The sequence below is a fragment of the Microcaecilia unicolor genome, chromosome 2 (genome assembly GCF_901765095.1).
Source record: "Microcaecilia unicolor chromosome 2, aMicUni1.1, whole genome shotgun sequence".
Taxonomy (NCBI): domain Eukaryota; kingdom Metazoa; phylum Chordata; class Amphibia; order Gymnophiona; family Siphonopidae; genus Microcaecilia; species Microcaecilia unicolor.
The window spans coordinates 481,602,935-481,627,146 of record NC_044032.1 but is presented as its reverse complement, the minus strand read 5'-3'; the positions used below and the strand labels follow the sequence as shown (position 1 = coordinate 481,627,146).

Sequence of the window (24,212 nt, the reverse complement as noted above, 5' to 3'; positions counted from 1 at the left end):
TGGTGTTGAATCAGTTTGCAAATCTGTTATCAAGTGATAGCTATATTATTTGCCTGAAGGCTTTAGCACTTGTGAGAGTTGCACAGCTGGTATTAATGCTAATTCATTTTATGTACAGTAAGGTTGGGAACTTGAGCTTGTTGCATCATGGGCAATACATTATTTCAGGTATTTAACTGGTTTGTATAGTGATTTTTCACTCACTGTTCACCTCAGAGAATTGATTTAATCTGTAGTGAGAGCTCTATCTGAAATGTATTTTTAGTGCTATATAAAATTATTTCTGTTAAAGGAAATCATTCACAGTAAGGGAAAGCAATTGTACAAGATGAAATTTACAGAAAGAGCATGTTATTCCATAAGTTTTAATGTCAAAATACTGTTTCCTAAAAACGATCAACAGAATACATGTTTGCCTTCTTAGAAGTTTGTGTGTGCACATGTGCTTGCCTCCATGTTACTACAAGTAACCCTCATTGTGTGCAAATAGGTGGGAAAATGTGGGATACAAATGCAACAAATAAATAAAATAAGGAATCTGTACCTCTCATAGTCTGTTGAAATTCTAATTAACTTCCTCCACTCCTCCCTATTCCTTGCAAAACAGGACTACTACACCCAATTGACCAATTCTCTCAGCTCCAACCCTCGTCGTCTCTTCGCCACCCTTAACTCTCTCCTCAAGGTGCCCCCCGCTCCCACTCCCCCCTCACTCTCTCCTCAATCACTGGCTGATTACTTCCACGACAAAGTGCAAAAGATCAACCTTGAATTCACTACCAAGCCATCACCCCCCACCCCCCTCTTCACCCATTAACCCTCTCCCTCAACCAACCAACCCAGGCCTCCTTCTCCTCCTTTCCTGAGATCACCGAGGATGAAACCTCCCGCCTTCTTTCCTCCTCGAAATGCACCACCTGTTCCTCTGATCCCATCCCCACCAACCTACTTAACACCATCGCCCATACTGTCAACCCCTCCATCTGTCGCATCCTTAACCTCTCTCTCTCCACTGCAACTGTCCCTGACACCTTCAAGCACGCCGTAGTCACACCTCTCCTCAAAAAACCATCACTCGACCCTACCTGCCCGTCCAACTATCGCCCCATCTCTCTCCTACCCTTCCTCTCCAAAATACTTGAGCGCGCCAGCCACTGTCTTGATTTTCTCTCCTCTCATGCCATCCTCGACCCACTCCAATCCGGTTTCCGCCCTCTCCACTCGACAGAAACAGCACTCTCTAAAGTCTGCAATGACCTACTCCTGGCCAAATCCAGAGGCCACTACTCCATCCTCATCCTCCTCGATCTTTCTGCCGCTTTTGACACTGTCAATCATGATTTACTTCTCGCCACACTAGCCTCTTTTGGGTTCCAGGGCTCTGTGCTCTCCTGGTTCTCCTCCTATCTCTCCCACCGCACATTCAGAGTGCGCACTCATGGATCTTCCTCCACTCCCATCCCACTATCTGTTGGAGTTCCCCAGGGATCTGTTCTTGGACCCCTTCTCTTCTCTATCTACACCTCTTCCCTAGGCTCACTGATCTCATCTCATGGCTTCCAGTATCATCTTTACGCTGATGACACCCAGCTCTATCTCTCCACACCAGACATCACCGCAGAGACCCAGGCCAAGGTATCGGCCTGCCTATCCGACATTGCTGCCTGGATGTCAAACCGCCACCTGAAGCTGAACATGTCCAAGACCGAGCTCCTCGTCTTTCCACCTAAGCCCACTTCTCCTCTTCCCCCACTCTCTATCTCAGTTGATGGCACCCTCATCCTCCCCGTCTCATCTGCCCGCAACCTCGGGGTCATCTTCGACTCCTCCCTTTCCTTCTCTGCGCATATCCAGCAGACTGCCAAAACCTGTCGCTTCTTCCTTTTCAACATCAACAAAATTCGCCCTTTCCTCTCTGAGCACACCACCTGAACTCTCGTCCACGCTCTCATCACCTCTCGTCTCGACTACTGCAACTTGCTCCTCACTGGCCTCCCACTCAGCCATCTATCCCCCCTTCAATCCATTCAGAACTCTGCTGCACGTCTCATATTCCGCCAGAACCGATATACTCATATCACCCCTCTCCTCAAGTCGCTTCACTGGCTTCCGATCAGATACCGCATCCAATTCAATCCTTACTTACAAATGCACTCACTCTGCTGCTCCACCCTACCTCTCTACCCTCATCTCCCCCTACGTTCCTGCCCGTAACCTCCGCTCACATGACAAATCCCTCCTCTCAGTACCCTTCTCCACCATTGCCAATTCCAGGCTCCGCTCATTTTCCCTAGTTTCACCCTATGCCTGGAACAGTCTTCCTGAATCCCTACGCCAAGCCCCCTCCCTACCCATCTTCAAATCCTTGCTTAAAGCTCACCTCTTCAATGCTGCATTCGGAACCTAACCTTTCGAACATATAGGTTGCCCCAATCTGTCTGACCTATATGATTAACTGTACATTTGTCTTTTTAGATTGTAAGCTCTTCGAGCAGGGACCGTCCTTCCATGTTAAACTGTACAGCGTTGCGTAACCCTGGTAGCGCTTTAGAAATGTTAAGTAGTAGTAATAGTAGTTATTAAGAAGTTATGTCATTTCACTTGATAGTGTATAACTTATTAACCCTCCCCCCCCCCCCCCCCCATTTACTAAGCCACACGGCAATGCTGATACAACCTAGTCAAAGTGAATGGGCTGTGGCGGCATTAGTGCACGGCAGCCGCCAGCGCTGCTTAGTAAACGGGAGTAAGTTACTAGATATGGTGGTAATACATTTCTTTCTTACATTCTAAAGTGATTCACCAGGCACTGACTGAAGGTCACCTCTTCTTGAACAATAGATCAGTAGGCATGATACTTCTTGAAATTTGGCACATTTGTTATAGAGAATTCACCATTTATGGCTGACTAGCAGCACTTTGATTATCTTGTTCAATGACATCTGCAATAGTTTCTCATGTTGCAGTAATGTGGCACCCTTTGAATTCCATTTCCAGCTTAATGTGTAGTGCTGGAGTGAAGGTCTTCTAATGAACTGAACAAGGAGGGTAGTTCTATAACACGACACCCAAGCAGTGAAAGCACGTAGGTACAAATGTTGTGCCCATTTGATAAAGGATTATAAATCTTTTCTGAAGGAAATAACTATCCTCAAAAAATGCGAAGGGTATTGTTCATTTTGATACTCATTAAGTAAAATGGATCTGTGAAGAATTTGGTGATTGCTGGTAACTGAATGTGTTTATCAAGCTCACTGTCACTGAAGTTGATGGGGTTTATGTGCATTTATAAAGAAAAATCTTGATCAACAATACTATGGTCTAAAATAGGTCAATGCTAGACTCAATAAATAAAATGGAGGAAAAGGCCTCAAAAATCTGCTGTACGCAATGAAAATTTCAAAGATTCTTAGTACTGCCATAGACATTTAACTTATTATTAGCTAGAAAAGCCTCCAAAGCCTACATCCATTCTGTGATTTTATTTATCTCTCTGTGCTTTTTACTCGTTTCATTTTTTTTCTCGTTTTTTCAATGTTTGCTTATCAAACTCTGTTCATTGACGTGAGAAGTAATGGAAGGCATATAAAGGTTCTAGCCTGCAGGTGGTTTCCCCTTGAAAAAGCTTTTAAGCGAATTGGGACCCTGTTGGGAAAAATGAGATAAATGCCTTTTGCCTATGATGTGCTGATTTAAATGTTGGTGGACATTGATTTAAATACATTTAGATATCAATGGACAGACGTTGATAAGCAAACATTGAAAAAAAAGGAAAAAAAGTGAAATGAGTGAAATGCACAAAGAGATAAATAAAATCACAGAATGGATGCAGTATTTGGAGGTTTTTCTGGCCAATAATTTTAAGTGTCTGTGGCAGTACTAAGGATCTTTGAAATTTTCATTGAGTACACCAGACATTTGAGGCCTTTTCCGCCATTTTTTAAATTTTAGTTGAGTCTAGCATTGACCTATTTACGACCACATTATTGTTGATCAAGACTGACCTTTATTATCTGTGGAAAAGTCTGATTGTTTTGAAGTTTTATAGAGGAAACACATGTATCTATGTGCCTTTATAAAATTGTCTCTCAGAGAGCTCCGGCACAAAATTATACTTTCTTTGAGGCAGAAGTAATTTTTCCTCATAAGGATGTATGTATATGTGTGTGTATATCACAAGTCCATTCAGTTTTCACTTCTGGGCATGCCTGTGCATAATGTAAAAGTACATACACTGCATCGGTAGCATGCATTTTTGTGTGCACACCTCTAGGTAATTTTAGGCAAAAATGTTAACTTTGCATTGAATAAATGGTTCATTGCCATTCCTCAAAGGTCTCTCTTTGAAGATCAGTGGTTTGCTTTCATATATGCATTCTCTGAAATGCCTCTGTACTAGGCCTGGTCAGCCTCAGTACTTGCTTATCAAAAGTCTCTGGATTAAAAGGATAGCAACCTACACCTTTCACTTGGTTGCAATAGGGAAAAGGGAGCAAGTTTCAAAAAGGTTCCAGGTTAGTGGCTTGACAGACAATAACTCGGTGGTTGTATAAACAGATTATAAAATCCAAATGCTTTAGAGTTTGTGTATAAAGGGAGTCGGGGGGGGGGGGGGAATGGAGAGAAAAACAATCCTATACAGAGACGCATTTCTTGTATTATTTTTTTGTTCTAGGTACTAAATGAAGCAGTGGGTGCACTGATGTATCACACGATCACGTTAACACGAGAAGACTTGGAGAAATTCAAAGCACTTCGAATAATTGTCCGAATCGGCAGTGGTTTCGATAACATTGATATCAAATCAGCTGGAGATTTAGGTACAGTTTTTAATAGTACCGGCTAATTTGAACAATGTAGCTTTGTTGCTAGACATTTATTAGATAGAAACAATACTTAAGCAGTTGGCATGATAAATATAGTAGTAATCTCTCTATTTAGCATGACAAATTGTGTGATTTTATGTTATAATTTATGAAATGTTTTAAGTTATTTTCCTCTTCTATGCATGTTGCCCTGCTGAAAAGGAGAATTACAAATGACGTTCAGTATAGTGACTGATAAGTCCTTCCAATTTGTGTAGTACAGTTTGTTCCCATAGACCAATCAGATGTAGTTTTGTCATGGGGTTTTGGTGATGGTCTTGCCAAAGCAATAAATTGAAGAACATTTTATTCTTTTTTTTTTTTTTTTATTCCCAAAACTTCTGTGGTGCAGATTTCCATAATTGGGGTGCATGTGGTCATGTGCGCCTTGCGAGAGTAAGTGCTCTTCATGCTGATCTGTAATGTAGTGTGTAATTGCATGGAGGATGTGCACATAGGTGGAGCATGGAAGAGGCATGGCATGTCTCCAGCTTACGTGTGTAACTTACAGAATATTATCAGTTACACACAGCATGGAAAGCTAAGTTGAACCCATTTATGCCAGTATAAATGATTTTATCTAACTGTAGGCGTGCCAGTGCCGACTTACGCCAGTAACCTATAATGGCATCCAGGCTCACGGATGTCATTACAGAATTGGGGCTCAGTGTGGCATCGGTGTGGCTAATTGGAGGTGCCCGGTTATAGAATTGTTCCCTGATTGTCCAAAAAAAAGTTCATTCTTACCTTTCATGGTCATATTGAGCTGATGTGAAAAAAAGGACCTTGATTTTGCTGTCTTAACTTTGGAGAAAAAGTTTTATTTGTAGCAAATAAAAGGCTAGACTATACCGTGTCACAAGCCAATATTTCACTCAGAGAAGCTATTAGCTTAATGTATGCCATTGCATTAATGCACATTATTAGTAAATAGAGCACATTTGAAATAATGGAAACAGGGGTAGATAACATGCACATGCTGATATTAATCCAATAGCACACATTTAATAGGTCTATAATATGATATTCTGTGGCAGACTTATTTCAGAGAATAAGTCATCTAGGCTACTTTGGCCAGTCTCTAACTTGAGATGTTATAGCAATTAAAGTTTACAGCATGTGAAACTTTGCTTTGACACTTGGCTTATATAGATCACAGCGGTTTACAATAAAACCAAGAAAATGAAAATAGAAATGATAATCCCCAACCAAACATTACAGCCCACCCATCCAGACATAGCACACTTCCTGTAATCACAGACAACATTCAGTGACCCCCGCCCCCAACGCCTGAGTGCCAAACGCCAGAGGGAAAAAATAGGTTTTTAATAAAACTTTACATTTTTTAGAAGAATCATCTGCCCTGATAAAGTCAGGGTCATTTCATAAAATAGGTGCTAGCCAAAAAATACACTGGTGCAAGTAGACTCCCAGTGAGCAGTTCAGAGATGGGCATGATGTGAACAGAAACTTAAGGCAGAGTTTACACAGCAAGATGAGTAGGAGTGAACTCATAGATAGCCCTATAAGCTAACATTAACAATCTTAATTGTATCTTATAAAAGATAGGCAATCAATGATAACGAACATAGATAGGTGCAACATGATCATACTTACCAGCCCTACCCAGAAGACGTATGGCAACATTTTGCAAGGTCTGCAACAGGTGCAAATTGTCTGATGACATACCCACGTAAACAGTGCTGCCATAGTCCAGTCGAGATACTAAAAGGGCATGTATCAGTGTATGAAGTGTCCCCTCATCAAAAGGTATCGCAATGTATGAAGTCGGCGAAGAACACTAAAACTACTTTGTAATACCTTAGACATCTGATCCTCAAAGGAAAGATGATAATCTTATCAAAATCCTCAAGTACAGGAATGTATCCAATAACTTTACAGGGTACCCCAGTAAGGTTGTAGTTAAAGTGAACCTGACATGACACCCACACATCCAACATGCTGTAGACTTAGCAACATTTAACACCAACCAATGACTTCTCAAACCAAGTTGAAACTACATCCAAACACCATTGCAGTTCAGTAAGTTCCAGAGATAGTGGTGAGTTTTAAGCTACCGTAGAATGACAGCATATAAATAACCACTTATTCCATGATCCTGACTAATCATTGCCAATGGGGACAGGTATACATTGAGTAAGATAGGGGATAGTGCCAGACCTTGATGAACCCTACAAGAAGGGATAGTCCCTTGGCATTTGAATGTTTAGCAGTCACTGCCAAATCATGATCGAATAAGAATGATTTGAACCATTCAAACCTCATTTTGCAAAACCCAATCAAGTGGAGCCGCTGCAATAACAAAGCTTGGTCAACTGAATAAAACACCACCTTCAAATCCAACAAGAAGGAGAATTCCACTTTCTGTTATTAATGCAGTAGCACACTTTAGTGAGTCAGTCTATAATATGATATTCTGTGGCAGATTAATTTCAAAGAATAAGTCATGTGCGTTACTTTTGCCAACCTCTGAGATATAGCAGAATGCTAGTACATAGCATCCATCACTTCATGTTCAATCTGGGCAGTGCTTAATATTTAGTCCAGTGCTTCTCAACTGGGCCCTTAGGACATATGCAACTAGTTGGGTTTTCAGGATGTTCCCAATGCATATGCATGAGCGAGATCTGCATGTGCCGCCTCCTTGGCATGCAGGTCAATCTCATGCATAATCATTGTGGATATCCTGAGAACTTGGGGGTCCTTTTACTAAGCTGTGGTAAAAGGGGTCCTGCGCTACTGTCAGTGCATGTTTTTGACGTGCGCTGAGCTCCTGCAGCGGATAAAAGACTGTCTCTTTTTTTTTTCTCAAAAAGAAATGGCCATGTGGTAAGTGAACCACTTGCTGCACAGCCATTTTTTTTGGGGGGGGGGGGGAGCACTTACTGCCACCCATTGAGGTGGTGGTAAGTGCTCTTGTGCTAACCTGGCACTAACTGTGCAGCACGCAGTGCTACCCGATTACTGCCGGGTAAGCACCGGCACTACAAAAATAGAAAATATTTTTGTAGCGCACGCTGGGGGTGGGAACTACTGCAGGTGGTATTTCCGGATTGGCGCATGAAAAGCCTGTTCAGAGCGCCCACACTTTAGTAAAAAGGTCCCTTAACTAGCTGGGTGTGTCCCAAGGGCTGGATTGGGAACCACTGATTTAGTCCACTTTTTTACTAACGAACCCTGGAGCATTTGAAATCGGAATTTTTGTATTTATTATTCCATGTCATTCATGCGATATTTCATTTTATTCATTGTGGGTTTTTTTATTTGTTTTGGGAACAGTGTAGGCTAGGGTTTCTCAACCCACTCATTGGGGAACCCCAAGCTAGTCTGGTTTTCAAGATATCCACAATGAATATGCATGAGATAAATTTGCTTGCACTGCCTCCATTGTTTGCAAATATATCTCATCATATTCATTGTGGATATCTTGAAAACCAGGCAGGCTTGCGTTCCAAACTTAAAATGTGAGCCCAGTAGGGACAGGGAAAATACCTTCTGTATCTGAATGTAATTCACCTTGGGAAACAGCATGAGCTAAATGCATAAATAATAGTAAAAATAATGGTAACCGACGCCACTGTTAATATAGGTTACCATGCTCATTAATTTCTGCAATTGTATCTAATGATTTGATTTTGATATTATAATTAATTACCTTTTCCAAACTGGAGCTCACAATGAGTTAGTCACGTACAAAAGTTACTTCCCTGCCCAAATGGCTGTACAGTGTAACTTGCACCCCAGGCAGTAGAGGGTAAAGTGATTTGCCCAAAGCCATAAGGAGCATCAATGGGAGAAGCAAAATTTTAACCTGGCTCTCCTGGTTCTCAGCTTGCTGCTTTAATTATAGATCACCCCCTCCTGTTAAAAGCATGTGGGGCTAATTCACATTCAGAGTAGCACAAGTGAATCTGTTCTTCTGTGCTTTATTCACTGATAGCAATTTTTTCCAGCTGTCCTAATAAATCATATGATTTTAACAATTTTATTTGCAAAATGGAGTTTTTCTGGTATGTCAGCAGCCCAGTTAAGGGGTGGAAAAATCTCACATAATCAATGTTGGTTGCCATTAAATATCTCAGGAAAAAAATTGCTTTACTAAAATATCAGAGGAGAAGATTGATTAATAGTAATCCCTGTAATTGATCACTGTCATATTAAACTCCTGATGTCATAAGACAAAAGTGTACGTGATAAATGTAGCATGTCTTCCTTCTTTGTCTTTAAGGAATTGCAGTATGTAATGTGCCAGCTGCATCAGTGGAAGAGACAGCGGATTCTACAATGTGCCACATCTTGAACCTGTATAGGCGAACCACCTGGCTTCATCAGGCTCTACGAGAAGGCACAAGAGTTCAGAGTGTTGAACAGATTAGAGAAGTTGCCTCGGGAGCTGCCAGAATCCGAGGGGAGACCCTGGGAATCATTGGATTAGGTATGTTTATATTTCAACTTTTTTATTGAGATCAAAGATAAACAACCTCGAATTACAATCTTAGCAAGTATATACATTCATATCTTCAAGTTATACAACAACTCAACGTCCAGATCCATTCTCATATTTTTGAACCTTCTCAATTTCCCCCCCCCTTATCCCCCCCCCCCCCCCCCCCCCCCCCCCCCCCCCCCCCCCCCCCGCTTTTATCTCATATTGGTTCTCTACATAAACATCAAAACCCTTACCCCCTATATTCATAATTTGTTAAGGATTAGGCTTCTCCCCTGATGTGATAACTTGGCTAAATAAGGATTCCACAGCTTCAAAAATCGGGTTTTACGTTTAAATGAGCCTCTAACCTCTTGTGCTTCCCATGTAAGTACTTGATGTATTTGGTTACGCCAGTGCCAGAATTCTGGTGCATCCGATGAAGTCCACTGTTGCATTATACATTTTCTTGCAATCAAACATAACTTACGGCACAACAGCACCTCTCCTGCTTTGAGCCTCCCAAAGGAACCTGGGCAATCAAGCACCACTTGAATAGGTGTCCCCTGAACATGGTTTGACGTCAAAAGGGAGAGGAAAGCTGTCACCCTCCTCCAAAAACATCTTATAACCAGACATTCCCAGAGCCCATGGTATAGAGAATTATCAGCAGCTTTACACTTCAGGCAGGTAGGTGTTTCAATTCCCCCCGCCCGAAATAGCTGGACCTGCGAAAAGTAGGCCCTGTGGACAATTCTATATGCACATTCTCGATAACCTGCCCCGCTAATTAATTGGGGAATACCCTTAAGATGAGCTGCAATATCCCAACAGGCAAGATCACATCCCATGTCCAACTCCCATCTTCTCTTAAGCTGGGCCAGCTCCTTCCCAGGTGCCAATGTCCAAATTTTCTGCTGTAACTTGGATATGGCTGGCGCTTCCTCTGAAATTTCTGTTAATAAATCCTGTATTCTCTCTCCCAATTTAAACTTAAGTGCTTCTTTGTCAAGAGAGTGAACATAGTGTTTCAGCTGACAGTAAGCAAACTTGTCTCCCCAGCGAATTGACTCCCGCGGAATCAGCATGTCCAGAGCTCTAGGCACCCCTGTCTGATCTACCACTGTTCCCAAGTTATGGAGACCTTGAGTCTCCCACCGCCTGAACACCAAATTCTCTTGTCCGGGTCTAAACATTGGGTTCCCCCTTATTGTTAGAAGTTCTGTTACCCTCGGGTCACCTCCCAGTTGTTTACCCAGGAATCTCCACGCTTCCCGTACGGGGCTCAGCAATACTGATTTTCTCATCAACTGAGGCAAAGACTTGTTGTCCCCTTGCAATAATGACACCAGCTGATATGGTTTAAATAGTTCTTTTTCTATTTCCAAAGGTGTGTGATAATCCGAGTTATAGATCCAATCACGGACATGTCTCAAATTGCATGCCAGATTATAATATTTAATATTTGACAAGCCTATTCCTCCCTGATTCCACCCCCCCAGTAACAATGACATTCGCACCTTTGCCTTCTTATATGCCCAACAGAACTTCGTAACTATACGGTAAAACATCCTTACATCTTTCTGTAACAACTGTAAAGGCAAAGTTTGCATTACATATAACCACCTGGGGAGAATTACCATGCGAATTAGACATATGCGCCCTGATAATGACAATGTCAGTCCTTTCCAGGCTTCCAGTTGGTGTTTTGTTTTTGGATTAGGTATGTTTATTTTCATTAATATAAATCTAGATAGATGGATGTCTGGAAAAATGGGACCCCCCCAGCATTTTTCCAAATAACTCAAAAACAAATATACTATTATTTAAAGAAAAATTACTATTATTGACAGGTGTTACTGGAAGATGCTGTAAAAACTGGGTGACCCCTGTTGTCAAAATTACATCATTCAGGAAGTGACCATTAAGATTTGTTTTTTTTTTTTTAATGGTGTTAACGTTGAAGATAAAGCTGCAATTGCATTTTTATGACAGAATAAGGCATTCGGCACAAAGTATTTTACAATCCCATTCAACCTTCTTCCACTGCGTAGTCATTATCCTTGATTCTCACCTCACTTTTTTCCCCATAGGTATCTAATCTATCTAAAACAGGATTCTTTGTGCTGAGACAACTGTGTTCAGTCAGAAGAGTTTTTGACTTAGATTCTTTTCACTCTCATCTCTACTAATTACCAGATTAGACTATTGCAACATTGCATATCTAGGATATTCCTGAATGACACTAAAGAAACTTCAATCTCTCCAGAACAGTGCTATTTGCCTCTTATGCTGTGCATATAAATCAGACCACGTCGCCCTTCATCTGCGTAATTATCATTGGCTCCCTGTCAAACAATGCATAATTTATAAACTTCTTACTCTGAAGTTTAAGATTTCTGTCTGGGTCTGCCTCCTTATCTAGCTACACTTACCATTCCTTATTTGACCACTCATTTGCTCTGTTCTGTTAATGATTATTGTGTAGTTCTCCCTGGTCATCAATTGACCCAACTTGAGTCCACCCGACACCGTGTTTTTTTCTTTACAACACCATCTTTCTGGAATTCCCTCATCCCTTTCAATTCATGCTGAACTCTCAGAAATTTTAATCATGAAGGTAAAACCTGTTGTTTTGATCAGGCATTTGGCCTAAACTAGGTAGTCCTGTGCTGACCAGCTGCTAGCCCACATCCATTTCCCTATTCTTACCTTCCTTCCCCTGTTACCTTTCCCTCCCTCACCCCTATTCCCACCCCTATCTTCCTTCCTTGGTGTGTTCACTTGACTGAATATAGTTTCTTTCCTGTCATGATTTGTAGTTCTTCTCAAATTATTGTTGTAGGTTTATGGTCTGTAACCTGCCTGGATCTGCCAGTTACTGTAGGTAAGGTGGCATAGTAAGTCTAAATAAACATAAACAATATAAACATAAATGAGTTTCCTAATAAAAGTTGGGCTAAGTATTTTCAACGGTCATATTAAATGTTTAAACAATTGCACATTTTTAACTATGTAAAGGGTCCTGATTGTTTTTCACACACCGTCATATAAATAGATATATAGAGAGGTTATAGATAGATAGATATGGGTTTGAGAATTAGTTGGTGGTGTGGGGGGAGGGGAAGGATTCACGTTGGGCTGTAGGAGGCAGGAAGGAATACCAGTTATCAATGGAGAAGGGTAGATAGTGAGGTTCCTTAGGGATCTGTGGTAGGATCGTTGCTTTTTAACATATTTATAAATGATCTAGAGATGGGAGTAACTAGTGAGGTAATTAAATTTGCTGATAACACAAAGTTATTCAATTGCAAGAGGATTGTGAAAAATTACAAGAGGACTGTACGAGACTGCGTGTCTAACTGGCAGATGACGTTTAATGTGAGCAAGTGCAAAGTGATTCATGTAGGAAAGAGGAACCCGAACTATAGCTACATTTGCAAGGTTCCACATTAGGAGTCGCTTACCAGGAAAGGGATCTAGGTGTCATCGTTGATGATATGTTGAAACCCTCTGCCCAGTGGGATGCGGCATCTAAGAAAGCAAAAAGAATGTTAGATATTAGGAAAGGAATGGAAAACAAAAATGAGGGTGTTATAATACCTTTTTATTGCTTCATGGTGCGGTCACCGCATCTCAAAAAAGATATAGTGGAATTAGAAAAGGTACAGAGAAAGGCAATTAAAATGATAAAGGGAATGGAATTACTTCCCTATGAGGAAAGGCTAAAGCGGCTTGAGCTCTTTAGCTTGGAGAAGAGCTGGCTGCGGGGAGATATGATAGAGGTTATAAAATAATGAGTGGAGTGAAACGGGTAAACTTGAATCGCTGGTTTACTCTTTCCAAAAATACTAGGACTATGGGGCATGCAATGAAGCTACAAAGTAGTAAATTTAAAATGAATCGGAGAAAATGTTTCTTCACGCAACATGTAATTAAACTCTGGAATTCGTTGCAAGAGAATGTAGTAAAAGCAATTAGCTTAGTGGGATTTAAAAAAGGTTTGGATAGCTTCCTTAAAGAAAATTCCATAAACCATTATTAAAATGACTTGGGGAAAATCCACTGCTTATTTCTAGGATAAGCAGAATAAAATGTGTTGTATTGTTTTGGGATGTTGCCAGGTGCTTGTAACCCAGATTGGCCACTGTTGGAAACAGGATTCTGGGCTTGATGGACCTTCGGTCTGTCCCAGTATGGCAATACTTGTACTTAAGCCTAGATAAAGGTATTTGACATCCACAGATCAATTTTCAAGCAAAGTTATATTCACCAGTGGCTGGTGAATGTATAACTCTACTATCCATATATTTCCAAACACTATATATATAGGAGTTATTTTAGATGCTATCTATATATTTGAGGTACCAGGATGTCTCCAGTGAAATTATACCAGCAAGATTTATAGCATAATTTTATATTTTAGACACCCTATTTGTGATTTAAGCATTTAAATATCTGCATTTACACGTGCATCTCAAATACATGTAGAAAACCCAGTCTTAGAAAACCGGGGTGTAAACGTAATTTTGAATTCCATTCCAAAGATCTCCAAACTAGGTTTTTTCAAGGGGGTTATTCCAGTAAAATAGTAAGAACAGCATACAAACTAGCGGCAATTGTAAATTGCCAGAGGCTTCTCAGTGACAGGTCTAAAGGGTTCAGAGAATACAATCACTTGTCTGTTGCCTTATACTTTACAATCCACATTAATCAGTCGGATTATTTACAAACATTGGCCTCTTCTCTCGTTGCATGGACTTACCACTACTCCACGATTTGCTTTTACCAGAGGTAGGAATTTAGGGGAAATGTTATCAAAACAGAGTGTGATCCATATGGAGAGTCAAGAGAGAGAACATACCATATATGGTAACTGTGTTTATTGTAAGTATGTATTGAGTCACACAAGAAGTGATTAATCCAGGTACAGGAGATCAGTTTTAGTTGAATACTTATACAGATTGCAGCACATCTTAAGTGGTATATGGCATTAGGAACCCCTGCGGCAAATGGTACATAGGGCACACTAAACGCTGAATTAAAGATAAAATAGCAGGGCATTTAAGCAACTTACGTAATCATAAAGCAGAAGCTCCCTTAGTCAGTCACTAGGCTCAGTATCAACATATAGAACAGGATCTGCTCTTTCTAGTGCTTCTCCACATTAGGTTAAGGAGGGGGTAACATAACAGCAGTACTTTTGATAAAAGAGTGACAGCTCATTTTCAGTTGGCAAGCAGTGACCCCTAGGAGTCTTAACAAAGAAATTGAATGGCAGGCATTGATTTAAATACCCCACTTCCCTAAGAGGTGTGATTTGTCTAGCAGCAGAAGCGCATGTGTTGGTTTCTTCCTGGGGTGCCGTTGAAAAGAGGGACGGACACATTGCAGGTTGCCATTTAATGATCTTTTCTAATGAAATTAATGATTTTTCTAAAGTATAAGAGGTTATGAGATTGGGTTATGATATAGGAAGATGATGGAGGCTTGATATTCAACATATTTGTTTTTAGTTTTTGTTTTAGTTTAAGTTCTCCTGAGGACACCTTGTAAGGCGAAACATGGAAGCCATATAGAGAACAAGGCTGAGATTATGAATAGCATTTTGAGATTGTGTTTGGAGAAAGACAGTGAACAGGAGTATTTACACATTTTGGGTCTTTTGGGACACTGAAAGCACATAGGAAAGGGATGGTGAATAAGACCGAAAATACTATAATGCCTTTGCATCGGTCCATGGTGCGTCTGCACCTTAAGTATTGCGTTCATTTCTGGTCGCTGTATCTAAAAAAAAAGATATAGCGGAATTAGAAAAGGTTCAAAGAAGAGCGACCAAAATGATAAAGGGGATGGAACTCCTCTCGTTTGAGGAAAGGCTAAAGAGGTTAGGGCTCTTCAGCTTGAAGAAGAGACAGATGAGGGGAGATATGACTGAAGTCTATAAAATCCTGAGTGGTGTAGAATGAGTAGAAGTGAATCAATTTTTTACTGTTTCAAAAAGTACAAAGATTAGGGGACACTCATGGAAGTTATATGGAAATAATTTTAAAACAAATAGGAGGAAATATTTTTTTACTCAATGGGTTAAACTCTGGAACTCTTTGCTGGAGGATGTGGTAACAGCGGTTAGCGTATCTCGGTTTAAAAAAGGTTTGGACAAATTCCTGAAGGAAAAGTCCATAGTCTACTATTGAGACAGACATGGGAAGCAACTGCTTGCTCTGGGATTTGTAGTATGGAGTGTTGCCACGATTTGGGTTTCTGCCAGGTACTTGCGACCTGGCTTGGCTACTGTTTAGAAAACAGGATACTGAGCTAGATGGACCATTGGTCTGACCCAGTATAGCTATTCTTATGTTCTTATGTGTGGGATCCTTCTGAACAAGCACTGATACATTGAGAATTCCATCCTAGGAGTCTCATCCTTGCAGATAAGTGAAATACATATTCATAAAAATGTTTTATTTAAAGATTCAATAACATTTAGGAAGCAGGGAGGACTCAGAGCAATGATTGTTGGAGGAGTTCATTATGGAGGACATGGATCCTACAGTATGTATGGTGCACTTAGTCTGAGCACTGTTCAAATATTAATATATTTAACACTAAACAGTACTTTTATTATTCTGTACAACATTTTTGGTTGCTATAAGGGCAATATTAGTTAAAATTTGATGCCAAGAAGTGCAGAGTGATACACTTGGGGTGCAGAAATCCAAAGGAGATGTACCAGATATGAGGAGAGAGATTGATAAGCACATCTCAGGAGAGTGACCTCTGGGTGATGGTGTGTGAGGTTCTCAAGGTGATGAAACAATGCGGCAAGGCAGTGGCCATGACCATAAGGATCCTACACTGCATAAGTAGCAGAAGAAAGAAGGTCTTAATGCCCCCTGTACAAATGTTTGATGAGGCTCCACTTGGAGTATTGTCTTTAATTTTGGAGACTGTATCTTGCTAAGGACATAAAGACTTGAAGTGGTTCAGAGAAAAGCGACAAAAATGGTATGGGGTTTGCATCACAAGACGTATGAGGAGAGACTTGAGGACCTGAACATGTATACCCTGGTGGAAAAGGGGGAGAGGGGTGATTTGAAAGGTGTTAATCTACAAACAAACCTTTTCCAGAGACGAGAAGGTTGTAAAACTAGAGGACATGAATTGATGTTGCAGGGGTGCCAACTCAGGAATAATGTCAGGAAGTACTTTTTTCATAGAGAGTGTGGTAGATACCTGGAATGCTCTCCCACAGGATGTGGTGGAGATGAAAACGGTAACGAAATTCAAAAATGTGTGGGATAAACACGAAGGAATCCTGTATAGAAGGCATGGAACCAAACAAGCTTAGCGGTGATTAGATGGCAACACCAGTAATTAGGAAGCAAAGCCAGTGCCAGGTAGACTTCTACAGTCTGTGCCCTTCTACGGTCTGTGGCTGGACAGATGTGGATGGGCTGGAGTAGGGCTTTGGTGGCAACTTCAGTAGTTGGAGAACGAGGCCAGTGCTGGGCTCTGAAAATGCAAGGAGAAATCAAGATCAAGTGTACATATGTAGTATCACATCATACCTTATGCTATGAGTTTACCTTGTTAGGTAGACTGGATGAATCATATAGGTCTTTATCTGCCATTATGTTACTGCCGTAAGGCCAAAAACACGCTTAAATTTAATATGTGAACATTTACACCACCACTGTAGCTATTGTAAATGTCCATGTGAGCTGGAAGATATGTAAACTATAATCTACAAAATATAGACGGCATGCCTACCAGAAAATTATATGCCATCAAATCATCGGGTGCACTTTTCTGTTATTCCTATAACAGGTTGTTTACATGTGTAAGTGGCTAAATCAAAGCCATTTACACGCTTTCTTGCTGCATACAGTTAGGTGGCTCCTGTACATTACCCCCTAATATGTACTGTATATGTGGTGCCGCTGACTATATGATTAGCATCATTGAAAATATGTGTTAATATAAATGGCAGTGCAAATGTTGAAGCCACTCACTGCCACCACCTCCAAACGTTTTATTGTTGTGTAGAGAATTGCTAACAAAGGACTGGATGATGTAAAAAGAAACATTGTAAACCCTGCTACTCCCTCTGTCTTGTAAATGAGTAATGGTGTAGCATTCCCAGCTAATTACCTGTCAGAAATTTTGTGTTCAGTATCTTACATCTGAATCTCAAAATGAATGGTGAAGAAAGGAAAAGAGAGAGAAGTGTTCTTAAATTATGAGAAGCATAATAAATTTCAGCATTATTCATTTGGAAAATTAAGGATAATTTCCTACATTTGTTTTAAGGTTGATGTCAATTTTGCTAAATCTGAAATAATCACTTTTGACTAAAACTAAGTAAGCAGGTGTCAGAGATACTTTGTGGAATGGGTGTTTATGTCTACAGTAGAATAACCGCATGGAGTAATAATTCAGCATATTTGGAGATGAGGAGTGAGGAAGTTTAATGCAGTGCATCAAGAGATGATCATGGTAATTAAATGCTATCCTACTTCAGAAAATGGCATAGTATTTGATATATATGAATGTGTTAGCTGTTTTCCTCAAAGGCATTCATTTTTACTTTGGCTTACTAGCTTCTGTGCATCTTCGCTCTAGTGTACCAAGGGTGAGGTGGTTGGGGCCGTCCGCCCCGGGTGCAGGTAACAAGGGTATGCGCGGAGCTGGTGCCCGGCTGCCAGTCCCCTGCCCCCTCTGACGTCAACTTTCTGTCTCAGAGCAGGAGACCAGCAGAGCTGACAGCCATGCGCCTGCTCCATGCGCAATCCCTTGCTCAAAGGATGGGGTGGTCCGCCCCTGAAGGCAACTGAAGTAGGTACGCCGCTGTGTCTTCACACATGAATTTTCTAGCCAGGTGATATTTCAAGCCACATTTCATGCATGTACTTTACAAGTAAGTCTTCCCTGCAGCTTTCTCTGCAACCCTTTAGACTGATGCATCAGTAAGGTTAAAATATTTTAAAGAAATCACAGTTTCTTTGAAGTATCACTTGATTGGCTGGACTACATTGATACTGTAAGATCTCCCAACAATGAGACTTCTGCTTGTCTGTTTAATCCAAGTCAAACCTTCTGCTGTCTGTTTAATCCAAGTCAAACCTCTAGTTACTGTCTGTTCAGTTTCTTTATCTACCATCAATATCTATTGTTTAAATTGTGAAAATACCCTTTCAAGTAAAGGACAATATTTGTTGTCAAAGGAGGAGGTTAGCTGGCAGAATAACTATATACACCCTCAGACTCACTAGCCCAGGTGGAGACTGTAAAAAGGAGGGTTTTGTCTCATCATGGGGTCAGTGTCCAAAATTTGTCCCTTTCATGGTGCTTTATATGGGTGTACCTTGGATACTAAATGGATGCTGGAAACAAATTATGAAACGCCAGGAGAAGCAAACAGTTTACACTTTACAGATTAAAGCAAGGTTATAGCGAGTTATGTGTGGCAGGGGAGGCTATACAGGGTACAAGGGAGGCGGGGCACCAAAATTGCACTTGAACCATTGCTTCTTCTGTTTCGCTGCAGCACGGGCAGGAGTTCTAGGGGACATGTTTTCTGGTTCAGGATGTTCCTGGATTAAACCAACTCACATGAAAAGGTACTGAAAAACCTTAGCATGCATTTAGCAGAGCAACTATAAAGATCAGTTATCCAAGCATAAATCATTCTTCCTTTTCATCCACATCAGACTAGTCAAGACAAGACAAATGGTTTATGTCCATCAAGCAGCAGATGGAGACAGAGAAAGTAGTTCAATGTAACTTTTCCTTAAAGGATATCATGCAGCCAAAGAATGTTCAGTAGTTTTCTGTATCCAAGTGAATGGTTGACTCCTCTTAGTGCTTCTCAGGCAGCTCCTGAACCAGTGAGATGTGGGTATAAGTTGAGCAGGGGGTGTTCATGTAGATGATTTCAATTCCTATTAATTATCTGGTTGAAATTTGGGTGATTTTCGGTGGTTCTATGTCCCTCCTCCTCCCCCATCATTCCTCCTTCATACTGCACTTGATCAAGAGGTATTTTGAGGCTAAAGGTATTTTTTTTTATGTTGCCTTTTTTACTATTTCTCTCTTATGGGAGTAAGTATTTTTGCTTCTTCATGTATATAAACGCAGAGAAATCAAAAGGATGTGTAACAAGTCTAACTAAGCAAAGCAGTTCTTTATTATTCTTGGATAAAGTAGTATGGTTGCCATGTTAGTCCACTTTAAAGGTAATAGAATAAAAACAAGAAAATTGAATGCTACCTTTTTTATTGGACTAACTTAATAAATATTTTGACTAACTTTCAAAGGCCAGAACCTTCTTACTTAAGTCAGGAATGAGGAAAAGATAGCAATATCATCTTATGTAAGCATTCCAGTGCCAGATGGATGGATGAAGAAATGGTGGAGAAGGGCAGGGGAAAGGGTGAGAAAGAGATGGGTGATCAGAAAGTGACAAAGCAAATTTTATGGATTATAATGTGATAAGAAACCAATATATCTATTAAGAGAGAGGGGATGTGATTTGATATACCACCTTTCAGTGGTTAAAGTCAAAGTGGTTTACATATTATATACAGGTACTTATTTTGTACTTGGGGCAAAGAGGGTTAAGTGACTTACCCAAAGTCACAAGGAGCTGCAGTGGGAATCAAACCCGATTTCCCTGGTTCTCAGCTCACTGCACTAACCATTAGGCTACTCCTCCACTCTACTGATGTGTTGTTGTCACGATATTTTAATATCTAAACTTCAAAAGTTTTACATTTCTGGTTTGTTTTAAAATGTTCTCTCAGTATTTTAACCATTAGGTCATTGATTCAGTGCTCTGGCCCTGAAAAATGATCACCAACAGAGCTGTCATCTTGGTATGCTTTCTGGTATTTAATGTGATACCCATTGTATTCAATTCTGGTCGCCATATCTCAAAAAAGGTGCAGAGAAGGGCTACGAAAATGATAAAGGGGATGGGACGACTTCCCTATGAGGAAAGGCTAAAGCGGCTAGGGCTCTTCAGCTTGGAGAAAAGGCGGCTGAGGGGAGATATGATAGAGGTCTATAAAATAATGAGTGGACTTGAACGGGTAGATGTGAAGCGTGTGTTTACGCTTTCCAAAAATACTAGGACTAGAGGGCATGCGATGAAGCTACAAAGTAGTAAATTTAAAATGAATCGGAGAAAATGTTTCTTCACTTAATGTGTAATTAAACTCTGGAATTCATGTGGTAAAGGTGGTTAGCTTAGCGGAGTTTAAAAAAGGTTTGGACGGATTCCTAAAGGAGAAGTCCATAGGCCATTATTAAATGGACTTGGGGAAAATCCACTATTTCTGGGATAAGCAGTATAAAATGTTTTGTACTTTTTAGGGATCTTGCCAGGTATTTGTGATCTGGATTGGCCACTGTTGGAAATAGGATGCTGGGCTTGATGGACCTTTGGTCTTTCCCAGTATGGCAATACTTATGTACTTATATATGAATTGATTCTTGTCTTTTGAACCTCACCTGTCTCACCAGTATAGCACTCTTCTTCACATATACTGCATTAAATGATACATATACTTCATTTGAGGAAGCACATGAGTAGCGTCCCTTTCTGCTAAATGGTTTTCTCAGGGCAGTTTCTCCAAATAGGTTAGTTTGCACATCCAAAGACAGGAATGAATCTCACACCTAAGCCGGAGTATGTGGCATATGTTCTCAGTCTCTCATATTTACTGCTAATGCACCAAAAAAACTTGTATGTTTTTCCCATATGGGTAACTGGGATCCTGTGATATGTGCTGGCATAATTTGCAGTTTGGTTTATTTTAGGGCTTTGTGCTTTATCTTCTTTTTGAGCTTCTGTTGGGAACTTGCTTTTCTCTAATTTTTCTTGCAGATTTGGTGGTTTTCTGAAGGCCAGTATTGGTGGAACTAGGAATATCTCTTTCAGTAATTCATTCTCCTGGAGTAATGACTTGTAGATCTTTTATGATTTTTCTCAGTTTTTCCAGCTCTGGATTGTCTATCACTGCAAGAGGAAATCTCTCTGAGGTTTTATTTTCTTTCTAATGTAGTTGGCTTTCCTGGAAGTGAAGAAGCAGTCTTTCTGGAGATTATTTGGGGTTTATGGCCTTTCTGTTTGAGAATTCAGTCAGAAATTTTAAGTGTTTATCCCTGTCTCTTGGCTCAGGGGATGTATAATGGTATCGTGTTACTTGGCTGTGTAAAATTGACAGCCAAGCCACATGATAACCATTGTGTTATGCTCTGACCCAAGAGACATAGAATGAAGGGTTAAATTGATGCAATTATAAATTTCTAGAGGGCATTCTTAAAATAATTTTTCTGCATTATATTTGATTAACTATCATTTTTTGCTGATGTCTGTTACATAGAGGCATATTTTCAAAGCACTCAGATTCACAAAGTTCCATAGTATCCTATGAAACTTTGTAAGTCTAAGTGCTTTGAAAATGAGCTTCATAGTAACATAGTAGATTATGGTAGATCAAGACCTGAATGCTGCATCCAGTCTGCCCAACATTGACACTCATTATTGATTCATTGCTAAACCAACAATGAATGTGGTATAAAATACTTGATCCTAGTCTTTCTTTGCCATTTATGGGACATAGTCCACCTGGCGCTGTCCTCATATTCTGACTATTGGAGTAGCCATCGAAGCCCTCTCCAGGCCATTCTAAACTGTCTTGCCATATATGGTACACAATCTGTAGATCTGTACATGTAGTTTGCTTCTTGTATACTAACAGCAAAGGAAGCCCTGGGGAGCACCCCTATCTTGCTTAATTTCTGACCTGCGAGTAACTTCTAGATCTTTCTCCAAATCTTCTAGCTGTTTAATAGGTCAGTAGAACATGGCAGTGTGTAAGTATCAAAAAAATAGGTAGGTAGTGGCACCAAGGTATCTGGCAGGGAGAGTTAAATGGTATCAGCCAGGAAGGTCACTAAGATCCATATGGGGTGCTCAGTTAGTTCTCCTCTCTTTAACTGAGAAGAGAATAGAAATTCTGAAATAGGAATTCTATGCCTTTGGAATTAAATAATGAAGAGATTTATTTGAATTTTTGAAAATAATTAAAGGCATTGCAGTTTGTTTGTTTTTTTTTTTTTTGGGGGGGGGGGGATATTCAAATTGATTAAAGCAGATAAACAGATTTGCATTTCTGTATCTGGTGTTGTAAGCAGGAGGTTTTGCACCTTTTAGATAATTTTTTTTTCTGTTCCTGCCTAAATATTTGTTTAGAATAATGTGTGCTGGATCTTATTGTGATTTTAATAAATGTTATGTTGTATTGTAAACTGCTCTGGGTAGTACTTGGGGAGGGGTCAGTATATAGGAAATAAATGAAATGAAACTGAAAATGTCAAGGTTGAGTCTAAAAATTTGTAAACTCCCTCCTGTGCTTTCCCAAGCCAATAAGAGCAATTCTGTTCCAATGCTTGGTATTTTCAACACACTGTGAGTTGCATTATGTCAGCAAGTGCTGTGCTGTTCTGGAGATAACTATTGTTGTGGATCCTCCAGTACCTTCTTTAGATAGAGTCCAAAAGCTGTCTAAGAAAAATACTCTCCTTACATTTGGGGCAGGGTGGAAGGATTAATAAAGACTCCCTTTCAAAGCCCTAATTCCATGGTGCTTTATATGAAAATACGCCTTCCACATTCACCCAAATAAGTCCAGGTATTGGCTGCAGTTTAAAAGTAAAGGTGATGATATTAAGCGGGAGATATGCATTCTCCGGGTAGGCTCTTCACCTAAGTGGATGAAGACAAAATTCCACGGGGTAATGATACAGATAAACAAAGTGGGAAGTGGACCAATGACTCCAGGACGCTGAGACTGTGATGGTATATAAAGGAGCAAACTTTATTGTAGACCTGACACAGTACTGTGTTTCGGCTACAGGCCTGCCTCAGGAGTCTGAAGAAATGTTTTGAGAAAAAACTTCAAATTAAAATGTGTGACATGAATGCAAATAAACAGTACTGTATTGAGTCTACAATAAAGTTTGCTCCTTTATATACCATCATAGTCTCAGCATCCTGGAGTCATTGGTCCACTTCCCACTTTATCGATATGCATTCTCCCACATGTTTTATTAGCTTTCAGCACAAACGCCCTAATTCTCTAAACATAGTGCAAAAGCAAGTTATAGAATAGTGCCTCACTTTAGTAGGCGCTAATTGCTTTTAACTGCCAATAATGGCCCTTAAGTGGCATTGATTGGCAATAATTGGCACCAGTTTGCAATTACGTGCATTTGCTGTAGCTATTGGCAGTATATCAAGTGAAAACAAACAAGCAAAAGTAAATAACTGTACTTAAGTGGTATTCTATAAACTTGGCAGCTAATGTAGAATATTGTCAGTTACACACGCAATGGACAGTATTTAGGTGCGAACATTTACCCTAGCTTTTGACATGTTGTGTTTGCACCTAAGGTCAGGCACTCATATTTCGACTTATGCTAGTATTCTATAATGTTATATTTTTATAACCTGTTTTATCCCCAAATCGGGATTCAGAGCAGGAGTACAATTTAAAAGAAACGATCAACAACAGTGGATTGGGATAATAAAATAAGAACAAAATATTTCTAATTAATAATTAAGATAAATGACTTCAGCATCCAACCTTACTGTTATAGAATACTTGCTTAGTGATCAATTTTCTTGCATCTAACTTTTGGCACCCTTTCTTGAATCCACCTCATAATTGCTATTTACATAATTAATGGATCCCATTGACATACCATTACGACATTTAGGGGGTCAGTTCTTTATGTGGGCTCCTTCATTTAGGTGCCCCAGTGTGGCATGGTAAAAGCCTATTTTGTAACAGCACCTGGGCACCAGAATTCTGTTAAAGAATACAAATGTA

At 40.1% G+C, this 24,212-nt stretch overlaps 1 protein-coding gene across 11 annotated transcripts in view; it reads left to right on the top strand.

Annotated features, from left to right (window-relative positions):
• CTBP1 (C-terminal binding protein 1) overlaps window positions 1-24,212 on the top strand; it is a 259,594-nt gene that overhangs the window by 133,760 nt on the left and 101,622 nt on the right. For all 11 annotated transcript variants that reach the window (XM_030191080.1, XM_030191079.1, XM_030191077.1 and 8 more), the window contains 2 exons: window positions 4,676-4,820; window positions 9,115-9,321. In XM_030191080.1, the coding sequence (XP_030046940.1) occupies window positions 4,676-4,820; window positions 9,115-9,321 (352 nt within the window). The remainder of the gene's footprint in view (window positions 1-4,675; window positions 4,821-9,114; window positions 9,322-24,212) is intronic.